Raw genomic sequence first — 22,136 nt, 5'->3', positions numbered from 1 at the left:
CGGGAATCGAACCCCCAACCCTGGACGTGTGAGGCAAACGTGCTAACCACTAAGCCACCGTGCCCAGTAATTTTATCATGCTGCTAATTTACATATGTAGTTCTGTTATGCTTTGTTGTGACAGTGTCAATAAAGTTGAACTTTCTTGAAGTTAAGAAGTGCAGTAAAAGACTATATAAAACAATTAAAATCTATTTAAATAAACCTCTAAGATGTAAAACCTATTTAAATAAACATCTAATCTATTTAATTAAACATCTAACCCTAGCCCTGTGCCACTACTCTTCAATCATGTAATCAATCAATGGATTTAATCAAATCTATTGTTACATTCAAGACTACATTTGAGTAGCTGTACAGTATGGTCCACATGACAAAGAAATAAATCCTGTATCCACTGCATATAATACCATCTATGCTGTCTATACAGGGCAGAAACTCTTAACGGGCTTGGTGAAATGTTGACAGATTAGCTGTGAAACCTCTTAGATGGGAAACGTATCCTGGCTTCTCCAGGAATTCCATTACCATTGCCGCTATGTGTGGTTTTTCACAGTTCTATCAGCTGCTCCTTTAATTTCTTCTAATGTATTCCAATGCCAATCCTAAACCAAAACAGAGGCTGACAAAACTGAAAATGACATTGTGAAAAAACACACCTATTCTTATTTCCAGCAGTAAATACTGAGTGATGATAAGAGTGTGTGCTGCTTATAGAGGTCTAATTTGCATGGTGGAGTGAAATTAATTGTCCCCCTGGCATTTCCCAGGTGCTGCGGTGCTGTTAATGCAGCTGCGTTAAAGCCGTGCATCACTAATGCATTGCGGAAACAGTAGTAATTCTCAACACTACTCGATGTTTTATTTGCAACTATTTCTCTCCTTCTCAGAGATAATTTAAACACAAAACAGATGGGTTTCACTCTGTCACTCAGTTTTTTGCTCTGTGTGTGTCCATTTTTCTAACTAGACATAGCATATCATGGAGTCTCTTCCATGAGCCATAGCTCTTTCATGTTGCTTAAGGACAGATGGCCTTCCTAGCATGCTCATGTTAATCTGAACAGTATATGAAATAAAATTGTGTAACAAATATTCTTTTGTACATGTCTACAAAATCCATCTTGTAAGACATGTGATATGTAAAAATATCTGGGTCCGTATTCGTGTAAATTCTATGAGTTCCTCCTAGTGACGAAATTCTAAGAAATCATTAGAAATGTGGGTGTTTACCTTTAAAATTAAAGAGAAGATCCTAGTAAAGATTATTCTTTATTCAGTTATTTGTACATTTAATCATAAAGCATCTTAACCCTTAAAAAGAGCTCATAAGTCAAAAAGGACTTTTAAGGGACTGATCATAAAAGAGATAACATATCCGAAACACAGCCGAAATGCCATAGCGGCTGATATAATTTAGTGCTATGACATTTCAGTAGTTAACAAAGAAGTTTCATTCCAATGCACTTACTGTATAGCATTAATTTAAAATAATTTGAAAGTTTGTCATGTGTGAAGAGAAAAGCCTAAAATCATCCATAAATAACTAAAACCATTCTGCTATATGCCCTATGGCACCATTAGGGGACAAAAGACCTTATAGCCTCAGGTCATCATGCTAACAGAATGACAATATCTCAATGTCAATCCAGCAATCTAACAAGGCTCTTAACCCCACATTGCTCCAGGCGAACACTCGCACAGCCCTTTATTGTTCATTGCTTTAGGCAAAAGTGTCAGATAAATTACTCCATGTAAATGTAAAATAATAGGCAAGGAAAGAATTCCAAATCAGGAGAACAATCAATGTTGATTATTCCCACATCCAAGTCCTTAAAGGTTAGTTTTTAACATTTGACTGTGCCATGTGAAATACCCAGTGATAGGTTCATATCAAAACTTGATCAAACATGGACTCTCCCAGAGTACAACACCTCAACAAGGATTATCTGATCATTTCTGGTCTTTCATAGGCATGGAAAGGTAGCTGGTTATTTTTTACTTCTAATACTATAAAATTGTGACAGTAAAAAAAGATTTTTTTAAAAGTGCATTGTGATCTATTCCTGGACGGAACACTCAAAACTCTTTTTACCAGAGGACAAAAATAGAGTATCTGTCTGTTTTGGTGTTCTTCTTCAACACTGAATTACTGTCATGTCATACTTCACAGTGATTATATTTTCTTAATGTAGCTTCATAAGTATATCTGTTTTACTTAGCCTACTTTGGGCAATAAAAGATAAAAAAAAAGCCACCAAAAACGTTTTCACACAAATGTATATATCTTCAAAGGAAATGGTCATATCAAACCAATGTCTGCTCTCAGAGATGCCCCAAGTGTGTGTTCATAAGCATGCAACTAGCATCTAACACTTTCAGTGTAATAAACTTAAGTGTATGGTTATCCCAGCATCGGTAAAACATCTCTAACAGTGTCCCGATTCATTTTATATCAGACTAATAGCAATAAAATAATTTATTTCTTTAAACTTTGAGGAAGTAAATAGAAGTAAACAGAGTATTATCAAATATAAATATGTTTTTAATAAAAAGTCCTAGATGACTACTGGATACACAACTTGCACCCCCACCCTATCCCTAACAACACCCCTCTACAACAACCCCTTCTCTATTATTATCAATAATAATCATTATCAACTACATGTTTATACCTATTGTTTTTCTCATCCTGCTGATTTTCACAATCATGTAAATGCATTTTCAATTCTCCCCAATGTTTCGTAGTTTGTCATCTCGCTTCATAAATTGGTTAATGATGCTTCAAGCATTTAGTGTCCAAGATTACTGTTGTGTTTTAGCACAGTGTAAGATTATCTTAAATTTTATAAAATATAAAATCATGCAGGTTATTAAAAAAAGTTTTTATTTCAAAATTGTGGTTGAACTGTATTCTTTTAATCCAGGTGTTCACAAACTTTTGAAAAGGATCCCTTTAACATGAAAAACACCTCAATACAGATTTATTACATGAACATGAATTGTTCATCTGCCAAATGCTCCAAATGTAATAATCAAATATTTGGTGCAAAAATAGTTATTTAGTGGAACCACATCGTTTTACATTGTTTGTACATATTTTCTCCTTAAAATGGTCATTATATTGAAGTTTATTAATCCGCATATTCATTTTTGAGCTAAGAGTCAAGTGATCAGTCATATAACTGTAACAGGCTAATAACTCTAAGACTACGATTCCAATGAGTACTTTTTTAGCTTATGAAACGAATGTAACTGTTGTTTGTGTATTATTATATCACTGACGTTTCAAAACTGACAAGAAATAGAGAATGAGCTCCTTATGTACAGTATATATCAAAGACCTATGTATTTTAATCACTTTTGTGCTAAGAACTATACTGTTAGCACCCGAGAATGAAAAAAATCTCCTAAATCACCTTAATATCACCATGTGAGGCAATTCAGTCATTCAGCACAATCCCTAGTTTTCACCAAATGTTATACTGAGTCAATTAAGCTATATTATTTCTGAATAGTCAGTAATTATGCACTCTTTTCATCGATGCACTTCCTTGTTCACAAACGAGCTTTCTCCAACCTCTTCAAACTGTTATGGAACATGTGACCTAAATAAGGGATATGAAAGCCAAGTAGAGGAATTAGAAATTAAAGAAGACTCAAAGCAAAGAGAAAGGTTAATCCCTTTCAGGAGGGTTTGTAAAAACAGTGGAGTATTTAAGGGAAAAAATGTTACACATTCACTCATTATGATATTCATAAGAAGCAGCAAAGGAGCAGTTGAATATGTCAGTCATGTACAGTTAGTAGAGTAAATCGTTATATTCTGCAAGAAAATTAAGACAGCACAATAAGGAGATGTTGCTAACAAGTGTAAACTACTGTAAATATAGTGCATTAAAATGACATGCAAAAATGTATATAAAACAATAAAAAAATGTATACAAAACAAAAGCATCCTTATTTGCACTCACTCGGAATCAAACAGACTGTGTACTGCTCAGTGCTATTTGATGTATCTGTCTTGTATTGTAGTGTTTAGTAGTGTATTGCTTTTCTACACTGTTTTCACAATGTTGCACACATGCAATTTATGTGAATACATGGATTTTACTTTTTAGCCCGTGGCTCTGTGTCTTTACGTAGCGTCAGAGTCCTAGAGAAATTTCTATTCAAAGCATCCAATAAAGTTCATAGTATAGAAAATGATGATGGATCATTATCAAGACATCATCTGCAGTTACATTCTCATGTTAGACAATATAGTTCGCACTATATGAATATGAATAAGCCAGTGGACTGCAGCGTCACACTGGCCCCTGGTCTCACCGCAGTTTCTTTATGCTTGAGTAAGCAAAACTTGTATAAACTTTTATGCTTTCTTTGTCTCCTTACAAGGCATGAACTTCATCTGATTTTAAAACAAATCCAAATGCTGGATGGTTTAAAACACAGCTGTTTATTGGTTTTGTTTGTCTATGACTAATTTGAGTTAGTCTATTAGATTAGATAAGCATCAAGTCCAGAAGTCAAATTTGACTTAGCAAGTCAGATAGATAATTGTAACAGTAAATATTGGTTATTCATGCATATGACCAGTAAACTTGAGACTTGAATGATGTTTTCAGGCAAAACAGTAGTGGTCATTTTTATATACATCAAACAAACATGCAATAAAATATGCTGTTATTAAATTTCAGTTATCTAAAAACCAGTTAAAAATAACTTTATTCAAGAAATTCAACACCATGTTCAGTGGAGAAAAAGAAGTTTGAGACCATGTTACAGTCTAACTTGAGAAAGACAGCTGTGGTGCAGTGAACGAACACAGAAAGTATTACTATTACCTGAGATACTTTATTTGGAAAGATCCCATATAAAGAGTACTAATTTGTGTGTTCAATCTGCCGAATCGCGGTGGCTCAGTGGGCAGAATTTCTGCCACACAGCTCCACAGTCCCTTAACTGAGCCGGAAAGCGCATTACTTTCTCTGCATGTTCACTTTGTGTCTATGTGATTTCCTCCAACCTCCTAAAATCATGCCAATACATGGACAGGCTAATATGTAATAAGGTGTGCACATGGTGTCCTGTGATGGATAATTAAAGTCAAATGTCAAGTAAAATGATGATTTAAGATGGTTTTGTAAAAGTAAATTAAAGTACAACAAACACAATAGCTTTGAAAAAAATAAGTTTCATCACGAATGTGTGTTTTGTTCAAGTGTAAAGAAAACCTATGGACTGTGTTCAACAGCTGTTAGTATCAGAAGTAAGCCAGACTTATTAATTATTTTAATTTCGAGAGCATGTACAATTATTCTGAGATACTATAGCATCTATAATGAGCTCATTATTATGAGTCAGTAAATGGTTTTGTTTTGAATATTTACTTATAACAGGAATGTTAACAAATGTATATTCTCGCAATAAAGACTTAAAAACACTTATGGGCTTCGATGAAGAGTCCTTCCAGGAAACTCAGAAACTTTAACTATCACTAAAAATACATTTTCTTTGTGTTTATTACTTTGATTTACAAACGCAAATATCTGTCCTGAATGCTTTTCTGCTTTGTTATATCACATAATTAACATATTTGCCCAGTCACCACTGCGTACTTGGCATGTATTAATGTGTAAATCATTTTTGTATAATTAAAGTGAATAATATATTAATCAAGTCAAAGACGCAAAAGTGACAATATTTTGCTCATTTAAAGGCAAATCTCTGTAGATTAAATCAGTTTGGACTTGAAAATCAGTTTGAAATTTTTTGGAACTGTTGCCAAATTTACACATGGATGTACACACACACATTTAATAAATCAATGGTTAGTATCCATGAAATATGTTTTCCATATTATACTCTCTATTAATTACTTTCTAGCACACTTAAGGAACAATATTAGATTTTCAGGACATTCAGGAAAAGTCTGGAAAAAAAAAATCAAACATTGTAATGCTTGAGTTGTGGCCAGTCTTAATGGCATACTAAAGTCTTCTTATGGTTAACGATGTTATTGCAAGTAATCAGTGAGCCAATGCCCATCTAAAAAAGCTATAAAACGCATTTTGCTCCATTGAGAGCCATAATAGATCACACTTGGATCAGTTCTCCTTCAAACATTTTTTGCCAAAGATTTTAGGGCCCAATTTTTAGACCTATTTTAGACCAATTATTGCATAAAATAATGAGATAGAGATGAAACAAGTGTGCATCCGTGCCAAAATTAAACAGACACACACACACACACACACACACACACACACACACACACACACACACACACATTGCTCACTGTTCCTTAAATAAACTGGTAGTCAGTCTGTGTCATCATGTATCACTTTGCTGACAGTCTGTCATCTCTAGGTATGTCATCTCTATTATTTTTAAGATGATTGCTCTCTCTCCTTATCACAGTGCAACATCATTTTATTTAAGTGTTGTTTTTGGTGCTAAAATGAGACACAAATATGTGAAATGCTCCTGACATCAGGTAATGAAAAACAGGAGCAAAACAATCCATTTACTTTTCAGTAAATGCAGAAGCTGCTCTACATACTGTACAGCTGCATAGGAATCACACTGAAGATAGAAGATCTTCTCACTCTTGGAGCTGACGTCAGACATCACGATGGTGCGTGACGTACATTGGGGAGCAGGTGAGATCCTGACAGACTTAGGGTGCTATACTGCTTGGATCTCACTCAGCTTTGAATACTTACAGAGCGCAAAGATGATAAAGGTGCATGAATCCATAAATTAATTAGATAGATAGATAGATAGATAGATAGATAGATAGATAGATAGATAGATAGATAGATAGATAGATAGATAGATAGATAGATAGATAGATAGATAGATAGATAGATAGATAGATAGATAGATAGATAGATAGATAGATAGATAGATAGATAGATAGATAGATAGATAGAATCCTGACCTGATTTTCCACTGCTTAATGACAGATGGCAGTTAAATAGATGGTTGCTTAACATCAGTGACAACAACTCAAGACTAATTTGTTTTATCTCAGTAATTAATACAATGCCCTCACTTTGTCAGCATTAATCACACTGGCTTGGTAGCATCAAACACACTGCACATTGTAAATCTATTGCATGTCTGCTACATACCACTTTTTAATGCAACAGCACTATACTGTTATGTTTCTATATTCACTATAATAAAATGTTTCTCAAATGTCAAAAATGCCTTTAATAAATGTTCTTCATTAAATCTGAAGTTTCTGAGCCATCAACTGCATCCTCTCTAATGTATTCCTTAACTAAACATACAGGTGGGTTACATCATCACATGTCTGCTGCTATGTTTTAATGGGATCGGATGATTAGAGATCAACTCTGCATTTAATCTACACTGTGTGTGTGTGTGTGTGTGTGTGTGTGTGTGTGTGTGTGTGTGTGTGTGTGTGTGTGTGTGTGTGTGTGTGTGTGTGTGTGTGTGTGTGTTTGTGTGTGTGTGTGTGTGTGTGTGTGTGTGTGTGTGTGTGTGTGTGTGTGTGTTTGTGTGTGTGTGTGTGTGTGTGTGTGTGTGTGTGTGTAAGAACAAGCTCCAGATGGAGTCAGAACTTTCAAGTGGGGTTAAAGACGAAACACTGGAAAAAACATTCAACCAAATCATTTCAACATCAAAGGCTTTTGTTAAATAGAACTTCAAAGGCTTGATGCTTGAGTATAGAGTTTTTCCTCTGAGAATAATGAGCATAAAGCCAACAAAAAGTCTACATGGAATTTTTCATAGAGAACTAATTGCACTGATTGGGAGATGTCTGCTCACTTTTGACATTTCACATGTACACCATGCACAAAATGTTTAAAAGCAATTGTGTAGCATCTGGGGGTGGGATTCGGCCACCAATCAACTGTCACCCTCACAAACAACAATCGAAACTGTATTATACATGCCATAGTGTCACAACATCTCCCAGCAATACCACTCCCTGTCAACAGGGGTCACTTTCTCCTGAACACTAGATCAGTTAGTCATTCACATCTGGCAACACTTCCTGTTTCTAGCAAATATAAACACTATATCACAGTAACACAGTATGTTGGTGTAGGATCTGCCTTGACTACCTTGAAGATCTTTGACTCTTGACATTTTTAACATATTAACCTCATGCGTATGGGTCCTACTTCTCTTTCCGAGACTTCTTCATTACACATAGATAGACTGTGAGACTGATGCTGCTAGAATTAAAGCTAAAATGATTTGAAATGACCTGCAAGAAAGCTCTAACCTTAATGACCGGTACATTTGATTAGCTGTTAAGCAGTAGAAAGCCCCCACTATGGAGATTCTCTGACTCTTTTTACTTGCAACATTAATAAAGTATCTATTGGTCTTACCTGCACCAGGTTCCATCCCTCTAACGATTCTGCAATAATAGACGTCACTGATGGACACACACCTCCGAAGATCATTAAATGTTTGGGACCATAGCAGATTGCGTCGAAGAAGGCCCTTAATCCCTTTGCATTGTCACACTGAAACGGAGGGGGAAGAAAGATAGGATGAGTCAGGATGAAAATGGCAAAAATATGTCACCAGTCAAAATGATTAGTGATGATTTCTTCTTTTTTGATCTGAACAGTTGGTTGGAACGTGCACTAATCCTTGTTGTCGGTTGTTGTTTTGCTCATCACTCAGCAGAGTTATACTGACTAACATTATTTGTACAAAGGAAATTAATATGAGCACCAACATATAATACCTGCATTTGCATATGGTTGTTAATTGTGGAAGATTGCATGAGAAAACAGCAGAATATGTAAATCAAAAGATCTCTGTGTATTTTGTTTTTTTAATGTGTCAAACACAATGTTCTGTCCAAGAGAACCAACTCACTGCTGCAGTGTGCAGCCCTTTTTCACGTCACCATAGCAACACACCATGGCTCCGAAGAAATGCTTGAGAAAGGAAAAGATGGAGTAAGGTCTATTGATTGCAATATGACTCTCCTGCCAATTTTGGTCTGATTTAATCTGTTTGTAAAGACATGAAGATTTTGGTAAACCCTTACTAAACACCTACAAAAGGTTGATCATTGTCTGCTGGATATAAGCAAAGACACTTGACACTAAGCTGTAAATTCTGACTTTCAACCTTGCTTTACTTCATTGACATTTGACCACTAAGGACATTGTGTGAGGAAAAAAGTATCATTAATGCAACGCTGGTGTAAACCTGATACACTCACAATTCCCCAGAGAAGAGTTACTTACTAGCTTTCAGGTCCTGTCCTATGCTTGCATGTTATCCAGTCCTATCTCATACCAGGTCATGAACAAGCCTGTTGGTTTCCCAAAATAGTGTTGGGCAGGTGATTTGGAAATTGAACCATTTCAAAACTGTTGTGTATCAGCCAAAATCTGTAGATCAGCTTCACATAGGTCAATAGAAGCACTAGGCTAACTCACTTAACAGCTATAAAATAACAAGCACGCCAACAAACAAGGGTTAAAGGTACGGACAAGCCTTGTTTAATGTAACATGCTAACCAACAACCAGCAATGTAGTACATAGATGTAGCTTTAAAAACATCCTCATGTTGTTTTAACTGACAAATCAAGCAACACAGTGTTAAAACGGTTAAATTACTGATCAGATTTAGGATTTCAGTGAACTTAACTTGTGGACTGTTGTTAATTGAGTTAGCATGTAAATTAGCATGCTAACTGACAATCTAAATAGGCAGTATTCTATTGAGTTTATGCTAATCTGCAGCTGAAACTGAAACCTAACATTAGGGTTGTATGTTCATGTTTGTGTTCATTAATTAGCTAACATTTATAGTGACTAAGTCTACCATGTCAAAAATATTACATTTCTTAATAAATAGCAAAATATTAAATAGCATGTTTGAGTGGGTGTTTTCCTAATTATGTTCACAAAGAAACAGTCACTTAGGAATAATAAATGGTTTATCCTAGCCAACTATTACACATTACACACACTCATTCAAGCCTAAGGGCAATTTGGAGTTACTGAACCACCTACAAACATGTTTTTTTGGAGGTGGAAGGAAACCCACACAAACAGTAGAAAAACATGCAAAACTCCATGCTAACAGTAACCTAAACTCAGATATGTGTCAGGGATCTTGTAGCTATAAGGCTCGGTGTTACCTGCTGTCCCACAGTGCCATCCGGGATTGTCTCAGATTTTGCTTTAAAATACATTTGAAGAAGCATTAAGTTGTATTTAACAGCTCTTCATTCAGATAGAAGCTTACAATACTAAGGTCATGGATTTTCTAGAAAATATTATTATTATTATTATTATTATTATTATTATTATTATTATTATTATTATTATTATTATTATTTATTCAATTTAATTAAATTCAAGTTTATTTGTATAGCACTTTTTACAATTGTCTCAAAGCGGCTTTACAGAACATAAACATAGAACAAAAGGTTATTATAAAGAATGATATAAAGATTAATAGAATACAAAATTAAAGATCAATATTAGTTTAAATGTGTTTAGATGTTTAAATGTGTTTGTATTAGTCCCCAAGTCTGAGGTGACTCAGGCAGCCTTGGAAAGAAAAAACTCCCTTGAATGGAAGGAAGAAACCTTGAGAGGAACCAGATTCAAAGGGGAACCTCATCCTCAATGATAAAAATGACAAAATGCCAAAAATTAAATTTTTTGTAAAAAATGTTTGTAAAATTTTACATATGAAGGACAGCTGGCCCCAGTTTATCTCTCATTCACATGGTCTAAATCCAATGCATTTCTTTACCACTGAGTTTCCCTTATTCATTCCAAAACCAGTACACATGTTTTAAGCCATGCTGATAGCCTGTTACCACTGAACACATGTTCATCTTCACCCACACTAGTCAGGGTGATTTTGTGGTCAAAAATTGAAGTATCATATTTGTGAGAGAATATAAAAAGAAATGATGTGATTAAACACTAGAGAATTTAAATGATGTTGTACATTTTTTATAAATATGTCTGGACTTTTTTTTGTCATTTATTTACACATTGTTACTGCATTCATACTGTAAAAAACCCAATAATGTAAATAAAAAATATTTTCCTTTTCCTAAATCAGTGTTCATTCATACAGTGATGGTCTACAACAAGGTTAGTTAACAAAGAATTCAGCCATTTTTGTGAAATGTTTTTATTTATTTATTTTTATCTTTCCTCTAGACAGAGTAGCAATAGACAACACCAAAAGGCTTTCAAATCAATCAAAAATACGTGGTATGACCCGCATATGGGTCACGTGATTGGTGTCAAAATACTTTTGACCATATAATGCAAAATCCTCGCCTTTGAGTACAGTATGCATAGCAGTAATTATCCCAATGGAAATTTCACAGAAATTCGTCGATTGATTTTCATAGAACTGGTTAGTATTCATGTAAAATTCAGTGACATGCCAAGAACAAGCCCGGTATTACGTATACTTCCTGGCATTAAGCTCCACTAGACTCCAATCAATGAACAAAAGCATGGTGTTCAAAAGCCTTAAAGGATATGCGTACCGATATAGCGCTAGCATTTGCTCTGAAATGAATAGGCTTTTTTGAATGATGTCAAACAATTGTGGTCATTTCCTTGTAAGGTAACACAGCAAGAATCAGACTACCAGGCTTTGCCTATGTTGCCATGGAAATCGGCTTGCAATTTGAGCATAAATGCAGAAGGAGTCAAAGCCAGCATCAATTATATTTAGCCGTAGTTAGAGCTCACCATCATAGCACTATTAAATAAAAGGTGTTTAAAAGTTACTGTGGCAAACAAAATCTAATAATCTCACGGTCGGCAACCCGTTCAGTAATATTTCTACAAAAAGATGACACCAAATTCTGAAACACACTTTGTTAAACTTTACACCACTTTTCAAACTTAACTTTTTGGAAATTTCATTTTAAGACATTGATCACACCTCATTAGCCTTATATGAGCAATAATACTGTCCACAATAATAATATTTTCCACATATAGAATTCCATAACATGGCAAATCACATGAACAAAATTTAACTGCTTATTTAGCTGTTCGGGTCTCGATGGAAATACACATGTAAAAGAACTTGCGGTATTCGTTGACTTATAGAAGAACGAAGGCTACCTATTATTAATGGGACTATTTTCTGTGGACATCATTCACATCATAAAATGGTCCGCCATAAAGTGGCATTGTGGTTACAATGAGTATAATCAAGACTAGCTAACCAAGATGAAATGCTCTGTTAAAGGTGGCGATGGCCACAGCTGCACCTGTCTCCAGTCAATGGCAAATTACTGAACTCAAATAAGCAACCTGAGGCTCAGAGAGAGAGAGAGAGAGAGAGAGAGAGAGAGAGAGAGAGAGAGAGAGAGAGAGAGAGAGAGAGAGAGAGAGAGAGAGGCCAAAAATGGGGAGCAGCCTGTCACACGCAATCTGTTTTTCACACAGGGAGTTTGGTAATGGCATGTACAAAATTAGACTAAACAAAAAGGTCAGCACATGTGACATGCCAAAAGCTGTCTAACAGCAAAAATCTGAATTTCTGATTAAGACTTTTTTCAGAGTGAACTGCAGGGTATAGTGACTAACTGAATAGTATTTTAATCGTATCAATATTTCCAATTGTTCAACATTAAAGGATTCATCTACAGCTTAGCTGTGGTACTGTATTGGTGCAGGAGATTCAGTGATTTCTGGTTGCTAGGTTTCAAACAAGGTATCAAATGTTTACTTCCAGGAATTTGATTGTATAACGGTTAGGAGCTGCTTAATTTCATTGTGAGAATACTAATGAAAATTGTAAAGAGGAATTGTAAAGAGTCCAGCAATCCAGGTGGGTAAACTTAATAGCATGGCGTTATTTTGGTTCAATTCTAACGTGTTTGGTGATGGAAATGATTTAGACGTGCTCTCAAATTTCTTGTATATTAATCATTTATAAATTTGCTTATCTATTTTATTTGCTTATATAATCTGCTTATCCTCAAACCCCATTGTGGTTTTCATTCCAACCTAGCAGAATCTGCCACTGAATCCAGTAGAACCCAGTTTCCAATGGTAATTTGTTGTGGCAAGCGGGACTGGACCGAGGCTAGAAAGATACTTAAAGACTTAACCATCCGAACAGTGGACTCTTCTCTCTGTTGCGGTCAGGGAACATTTCCGCTCCCTGAAGACCAACACAGAGAGAATGAGAAGGAGCTTCTTCCCACAGGCCATTTGAGCCCTTAACCAAGAAAACATCTTGGAGTAAACCTTTGGATTTGTTGCTCAACACCTATGACCCTTACATTCAAAAAACATAACCAATATGTTATTTGGTTTAATGTAATTTTTATGTTGTTTATATGCAATTGATATGTGGTACAAAGTCGTGCAGGACTGTTATGGAGATAAAAATGTAATATGTCGTTAGTATTATAAAAAATGACGAAATATTTCATCTTAAAAAGTTAATAATAAACCTAAAAAATACATAAAAGTGAGTGAAGCATTAATAAATCATAAGATTTGGTATAATTTTGTGAGTTTTTACGTTTTTGTTTTATCATCTCATTAAAAAATTTTACGTTTTTTTATTCTGGAATCTTTCTATTTATGCATTTGGTTGAACTCATTTGGGAATAGATTTGCATATACACATATGCAATTAATTTTTGAGTAAAAATAAAAAAATAATTAAACCATTGTGCTCTCCTGCCATACATGTTGATTAGATAAAAAGGGTCATCACACCGTAAAGTTAACATGGTTGTCTTGTACTGTAAATAAGCTTCTTAGTGAGGACTCAAAGATGACTCATTTCCTTTACAATTGATAATCTTGAGTGAAAAGTATCTGAAAATGAAACATTTGAATCAAATATAATGCACAGTGCCATCACACTGACAGCATAGTACACTACAAAATACCTAGAATAAAGAAAATATGAGCTCAGTAAATTTCATTTCCATCGCTACGCTTACAGACTCCATGAGACCACTCATGCGAACAAATCAACCTTGATTTCTAGAACCCCAAGACACCGGGCTTTCGAATGTTTGTGAGTGAAATCCAACACTGCTTGCTATTGGGATTTTGGCATGGAGATATTCACATGTGTGCAGTGTATGAAACTGAACTGAGTAGCCTTGATGCCCTTTGGTAACATTTGTACAGCAGGCCCCAGAGGCTTTACTGGAGAGGCTGCATTGACTAAGCATCAGTGAGGAGATTCAGACTAAACCTTGTGATATCCAATGAAAACTAAGACTTTACATAGACAGACTGACGTCTGACTATAATGAGGCATTGATCTCCAAGTGCTCAATATATGTCTCCAGACATCTGTTGCCTAAAGTCTCACAATTCACAATTTAATTTTTAAAACAAAACATAAATATACTGAACTCTATGTGCAAGGCTTAAAATAAACACCCATTAAAAATATATATGAAATTTGCCTTTGGTAGATAACTTTTTTTAGACTAATTGCTTTATGTTTAGGGAAATAATAAACAACTCATATGACTTTTTCCTGCACCAAGAGATTTTTGCTAATGTTTAATTTTTTTTTGCTCATGTTTAAGTAAAAACACATCATTTGTGATCGCAGATTCTCCTCTGTTTTATGAACATAGCATACAGTTTATAGACTGAAAATTGCACACTGTATGAACACAATGTCCCGGGAACAATAAAATGTAAAATATTTGTACTACAAACAGTACATACTTACATTAGATTTAATTCTGGGGTGTGAGTTTTAATATTTGGATAGAGAAGATGCTAACCACAAAGGCTAATGAGCTATAAAATTCTTGGTACATTCTGGCATGTTGTTGTTGTTGTTGTTTTTTGTTGTTTTTGTATCTGCCAGATAGTTGGCCCTGATTTTGTGATCACAGCTGGACAGGCTTAAATCAGTGCAGTAGCACCACCAGAACCAGATTATCATCAGATTGCTAAGGATTTACAAACGATGAGAACCATATATCCCATGATCAGTCCAAATTGGCTGTGAAAGTGCCAAACAGTTCCCTTCAAACAACATATCTTTATAAGAGGTCAGAGATGGTTAACAGCTTTTACCGCTGTGCAGTGAGAATGGCCATGAAGATAAATATAATCATGCTAGATATGATATGATTATATTAAATCTCAGTAGAAAACATTAGAAAGGAAAACTATTAAAAGACAAGTCAAAGTTCACTGTGGGAATGCACTAAAGGATACCTGGCGGAAACACACCATCACAAACTCCCCACTCGCTCAGTGCTTTCTGCACAATAAAGGCTACTTTCGTCTGTTGAAATCAGCACAGGTGACCACAACTGGGAAACAAACCACTGACAGGACAGAGACATTATGCAGAAACACACAGTATGATCAGTATAGTCATATAAAAATGGGATGGAGAATACAGTTTGTAGTAGCTTCATAATTAGTTGATACATGGAGGAATGAGAGAATATGAGGAATGGGCTGAGGAAAGCAAGGTCATTATCAAGTTAATTATTTGTTGGCCCGAGGTCCTCCATTCTCCCCAGGATGCCTCCTCTGGAGAGTCAAGGAGGGATGCAGGGGTAATTACTGCCATTTTGGATAATTGTGGTGATGCAGTGTGTGGTGTAAATTCAGGCTAGGATAACAGGCAGAAATGGGTAAGCAGCACTTCCTAGGATTTATTTGGCCCATTGGAGATTTCCAATGTGGCATGTCTTATAATTCCATCAACCCGACCCTTGACCTGGTGACGTTGCCTCAAGCAAATGTACTCATTTAGTTTTTGTGGCTATGATCACAAATTATATTGCAGCATAAAACAGCTCAGCATTTAATAATCTTCAATCCATCCTCTTACATGAGAAAAATGATTAGCCAGCTAATACATTCATTCATCCATTCTGATCTCATTACCACCAATCCTAGCATTCAGAATATCAAGCAGAGAACAGAGCATGAAAATCAGAGCTGGCCAACGTCAGCTTCCAGACCCTCCTTTGGAAAGGGATTTTCTGTGCTGGAGTGCCAAGGCAGTGCAAACACCTGCATAAACTCCTGGGGACTAGTAAGATGATGCATCAGTTGAATTCTGATCAAGTAAATGCTATCTACTCATTCCTAGCAGATTCCATGTGGAAGGTTATGTTCTGTTGGCACTTCTGATCTCTAGCTGTGTTAGGAAGTATTCACTCACATTACCACTACATTTCTGTCAGAAAACCCCATATCACAGACTCAATCTCCTCAGTGTCTGTATTTTTCCCATTTATTTCTCATTACACCCACTGATATAATGGAGTCCATTAAGCATTTATATATTCAACACAGAAACAAGTACAGCAGATTTTCATTATGAAAATCATATAATTCTATGATAGAAGCATGTTTCTCAAGCATAACCTTGATGCAATTTTAATGTGTATGCTACAGTTCTGGGAGATGCTTGATGCTACTGTGTAAGATGAACTGTTTCACCAGGCTGTTCAGATGCTTTAGCTACACAAATCCTCAAGCCTGCAAACACATAACGTCTGGAGTAATGGGTGCATTCATCAAACTGCTTGCATGGGATACAGGGCAGTGCAATGGGCGGACAGCTGAGTGTCATGACTACATTACGGACTGCAGCCATGGCCACTGAGCCAACTGAAAAGACATTCTCCATCTACATATCTCTATATGATGGACTGTGAAGATTGAACATAGACAACACTAAAATGTTCACTCAATATATCATACAATGTAAAGTTTTACAGTGTGTATTGTAATGAAATAAGGGGACTGACTAGGTTACCATGAGCCACCAAAACAGTTTCAATGTCTTTTCTTGAACTATGCTGAAAGAATGGACATCATTCTTCTAAAAGATGTTTCGTTAGTTGGTGTTTTGATGATAGTGGTAGAAAGAGCTGTCCAGTATTTCGTGCACATCCTAGGTGTTCAATTGGTTTGACTTTGAAGGCCAAAGCGTATGATTTACATAATTTTCATTCTCAAACCATTCAGTGTGCTGTCATTTCCTATCGGTAAGAGCCTCGTTTTCCTGGAAGACACCAATCCCATCAGAAATATTTCATCATAAGCTAAAGGGTATCAGTCAGAAGAACTTTGCATTGATTTGCAGTGATCTTTGTCTCTAAGAGAGAACATGGACTCATAACATGTCAGCAAAATGCCTTCATGCCATAAAACAGCCATATGAAAGAATGTAATGGTAAGATTAGACTTGGATCTAGTGGCAAAGGGTAAAAGTTCAGCCATAAATAATGTTTTTCATGTCTGACCTATCACAAGTGGCCTTTCTATGTACAAGTCATGTTTGTCGATCGGCTACTTCTCTAGACTTGAGACAGTACAAGAATTTTTCTTCACACTTTATGTCAGCGGTTCACATAGGGGTGGTTAACAGATGCAAACCTACAGTGACGAAACCTTGCTCACTGATGCGGTGGAGTGCGAAATTATGCAAAGGCATTGTGGTGTGCACGGCTGGAGAGCCTGTTCAGATGGAGAGCTTTTAGTGCTTCTGGCCAGCTCTGATTGTGTGGCACAAAGCCACCAGAACAGAGATTCATCAGTCTGCACATTTTTACAGCAAGTGGAAGAGCCAACAATGAGCTTGAGCAATCACTCATCAATGGACACAGCATGGAACAAACCACTGGCCAGGTGGCTAGATCGTGTGTGACAGACACCTGCAAATGAAATGCCACATGGCTGTTTTTGTATTTCATTAACTTTCTGCTCTGTGATTACATGAGTGATTTTTGTCAATCCAGAAGAACGTAGTCATATTTAATGTTTACATGTTTATTTGGTTAAAAACCCCAGAGTAGCATTTAGTATCACTGAGCCTCATTTATCAATGTTTTAGTAAAGAAATGTTTGCATAAGCCAAACTGCACTAAAACTTTCCTGGCAGATTTACAAAAGTTTTATGCTACTTTTCTTTGTACACATGTGTATGTTGATCACCATAACATGCAAAACTCATTCCTGACACAGCTGGTTTGCAATTGATTATAAGGGCACCTGCTAGATGTCAGTAAATGTAATAAAAAAAAAAAAGCAATTTCATCTCAACACTACATTCCACATAATATTGCAGTAATCCCTGCCGATTATATGATTTGAAAATGATCACATCATGGTTTACATTAGTTAGTTTTCTTATACACACATTCAGTGGCAGGATTAGAATGCAAACATTTCCAGAATTTAGAGGATTTTCATGCACACCAAATTTCTTATGTAAACACTCGTGAACGATTTACACATAAATCCATTTGTATCAAGCTTGATAAATTATTTGTGACATAAGAACAATGAGGAGATTGTAATTCCTGATTTTAGGAATTAGCGAACATTATTTTAGCAGGTTAGCCAAGAATTGATATTCAGTGCTTGTGTTTTTAAGCAAGGAATAAAACCCAATGTTAGTGTGCTGTTATAGGAAAATAATCAGTGACAGTGTGGTGTGATCATTTTCATTTAATAACATGTCTCAAAGTGTTTTATTTCTCTTATATCACAACAATTTACTAACAAATTAAACGACAATATACATAAATTCATACTTTATAACTATTTGTTGCTACAGTTAGTGTTGAGGGATGTTTGTGAAACAGGTTGGTTTAGAATATAGAAGCTATAAATAGTTGGTCCCTTTTTACATTCTCTTGAAGTTAATGAAAAAAAGAAAATGCCGATTGTCCTTTTACCAAATAAAAAAAGCAAAGTTTGAGAGAACTTCGAGTTACACCTCTGTTACAAAGTGCTGCTACTGGAGGTTCTTGCTAAAAATGCTAAATGAACGTCTTCTCATGGTAAGATTCACCATATCAACAACTGCACACAATTTTTAATCTATTCCTGCAGAATGTTCAAAATTTCCTGTGAATTGTTACTAAAGAAACAATAATGTATTAAAAAGAGCAAATAAATTTAAACCTGAGATTTTACTCAGATATTGTCTGAGCCATGCTGTTATAGAAAATTAACCAAGTTCTGCTACAGCAGCTTCTGGCGATTTCCGAATAAGAATTCAACAGCGATGTTGTATAATGACTTTTAAATGATGTCAGTCTTAGCAAACCATATGAAATACACCCTATTATCATATTAATTACATTCGATGTAAGATACATACAATTTAACAAAATGGGAGAAAAGCGTATCTTTTCGTTTCAAGATTACAGTTAATTGTTACGGTTACCAAACAGAGAGGGAGAGAGAGAGAGAGAGAGAGAGAGAGAGAGAGAGAGAGAGAGAGAGAGAGAGAGAGATGTTAAGTGACCTTACAGCTTGCATGTGGTGATTATGGTGACTTATCTAATAAAGAAATTTTTCTATATGGTTACAAATCTCCTTACAATTTAACACAGATTTTATGCTCATTCTGTATGTTAAAGATCACTACAACTCCACACTACTAAATATTTCCTCCACCCTCTTTTTTCTCACCCCTTCAGCTTCATTTTTTTTTACACACGTGGTCATCTTTGAGCCCTAACCTGATTTGACAAATCAGTGTCCACCCAAAGTCTTTTTGTCTCCCTCTACACACCCTTTCATTGTCTATCTTGTACAAACACATACATTTGGTATAGTAGAATTCCTTTTTGTACCAAAATGGCTGTTTCAAAAGCACACTGAAAACAGGAGAATCTGTTGCAGATGAAGTAGGTCAGAGAGAGTCTGAGTCAAACTCCTCCTATACTGCATCAAAAATGTAGCAGCTCCTTGCATACATAAACCTCACCGGAGTGCCTCACTGTGGAGCAAGTATGTGCGTAATGTGCAGCTTTCACATGCTCTAAACAAAGATCAGACTGGGTCTCCTCAAAAAAACTAAAAAGCAAAGGATATACAATTGTTATAAATTGTTATTTGAGTTCACACAAATAGAGCCACATCCGTTAAATGGAAAATACTGTATTTAAATCTAATATCAGGTTGCACTCTTTAATAGTTCCCAGAATAGGGATGCAACCAAATACAAATGCATTATTCATGATAAACTCGTAGTGTTCTCAACAGATAGTGATGAAGACATGAACAGGTGGTTTCAGGGTTTTTTCTGCATTGGGATTGGGATGCTCTACAGTATGTCATCATGAACATGCAGAGCTGCATGATGCATACAGTATACAGCATCCTTAGCAACTGCATGTTCATGGTTTTGGTGAGTTTTAGCATATGCACAGTTTATATTTTGGATACTGAACCAACGAAGCATTAACAAAAAATATCACAGGGGAACAAAAGTAAAAACTTGGCAAAAATAAAAAAAAAACAGACCCATGCACTCTCTATTCAAGATTATATATCATACACATCTCTAGTCAAGGTTGAAAAACTTTAAGAATTCACAGTCCATGATGCCTCTGCTATCATTTCTAGTTCTATTGTTTCCATGGGCATATTTAATTCTACTACACTTTGAGTTTAAATTCAAATACAGAAGCAACACAAATACCTTGTGCTCAGTTTCCATTGGCTGCTGACAGGACCTAATCGATTTGAATCAGTGACTAGTGTATATTATCATGCTGTCATGTACAAAGTCATGTTGAAAAAAAAAATCAAACATTTGATATACATTCGTTCTGACACTTGCTCTGTCTGGCTTAAATTTCAATCAGGAGGAAAGAAATTGGAATCTGTGTGTGACTGCACCATACATCTCCAGCTGGGGACAGACTCAGACCAGCTGTGAATCAGAGATACAACTGTGATGAAAATGTAGAGTATTAGTAAAAGACAATCACTGAATAGTAGCACTTTGTTGTTGTTGTTTTTTTTGTTGTTTTTTTTTGCTGTTTTTGCTGTGAATGGAATAAGGCAACTGCCATATTGTAGTCATTGTTTTTTAAACAATTAGTCATTCTGCATTTTAGATTCAGATTTCTAAACTTCCTATTATTGCACAGAACAACATTTGCTGTTAATGATGGGGAAAGCAAAAAGATATCGAACTCTCACTTAGCCTACCTGAGCACCAGTGCATTACAATAACCAATATTATTGGAAAATAAAAAAAGCTTAATCACTCAGACAGCTACAGCGCTCCCATATGAAGGAGAGGATTTTGTCTGACATTTCCAAAGTCCTTCAGCTGATGTGAATTTGTATGTATATTTCTTTTGCTTGCGATTCTGTGCAACAGTTGCTGCAACTGTTTGCAGATTATTTGGGTAGGGCAAGTGCAACTGGTATAGCATTTTATTGTTATAGTATCTTTCACAACAGATTGTCTATAAAGAGCATGACAGAGGTGACAGCGGTAAGGAAAATCTCACAAGGATAAAACACACTGAGAATAACCAGAGACAAAAGGAACCCATCTTCCTCTTGTATATGATACCAGATAACAAGATTATAAATCAGATATTTTCCACAATAATATCTAGTCCCAAGTCGAATCAGTATTAAGTGAAAGGGACCACCAGAGTCTTTATGAGAACAACAGGAGGTCTTAGGTACAAGTCTACAGCATACATGTGAGATAATAAAAAACTGAAGCAACAGAGAGCATTTGGTAATAACTGTTTTGGAAAAGTGTAAAACTTAAGGAAATCCATGTGGTGCCTTCTACATCATAGGTCTATTCCTGCCTTTTATTGTATTGTATTGTATTGTATGGATCTACCTGACCAGGTATAAGCTGGTGAATATGAATGTACAGTACAGCATGAATGAGTAAATATCTGCCTGTGTGGTGCTGTAATGTTGACATTACTGTGACAGCCTCTCTGATAATCAGCTGTTCTGTTGCCTTTAACTTGAGCTTTTATGATTAAAATCAAGGACAAGCTGCTTTCTCAAGTCGCTTTGTCCATGGTATTCTCAAAGTCACCTTAGATACATATCGCTATCTCCAGAATGTAACACTGAGCTCAGATGCTTGCTGTTTTAGATGTTTGATCATAGCAAACATGGGTTTAGATTTACCTTAACAGGTCAAAGTTCATTATTTTATTCAATATTGCAACCCCACAGGATTCAACTCCTCCAACAGGATTAAAAATGAGAGCATCGTTTGATCCTTTTCTAAGTAATTGTAAATAACAAAACATCTAGTATTGATTTATGAGGAACTTGTAGAAATAAGGACCCACTTCTCAAGGCCACAGAGACTAAGGGCTTCA

The 22,136-nt window shown here is 35.7% G+C and overlaps 1 protein-coding gene across 2 annotated transcripts in view; it reads right to left on the bottom strand.

The window, feature by feature from the left end:
• Window positions 1–22,136, bottom strand: part of gabbr2 (gamma-aminobutyric acid (GABA) B receptor, 2) — a 163,090-nt gene that overhangs the window by 114,912 nt on the left and 26,042 nt on the right. For both annotated transcript variants that reach the window (XM_027175611.2, XM_027175610.2), the window contains exon 2: window positions 8,376–8,513. In XM_027175611.2, the coding sequence (XP_027031412.1) occupies window positions 8,376–8,513 (138 nt within the window). The remainder of the gene's footprint in view (window positions 1–8,375; window positions 8,514–22,136) is intronic.

This window comes from Tachysurus fulvidraco, chromosome 24 (genome assembly GCF_022655615.1).
Source record: "Tachysurus fulvidraco isolate hzauxx_2018 chromosome 24, HZAU_PFXX_2.0, whole genome shotgun sequence".
In the NCBI taxonomy this organism is placed as follows: Eukaryota; Metazoa; Chordata; class Actinopteri; order Siluriformes; family Bagridae; genus Tachysurus; species Tachysurus fulvidraco.
Note: the sequence above shows the minus strand (reverse complement) of the source record. Positions and strands in the feature narration are given on the sequence as shown.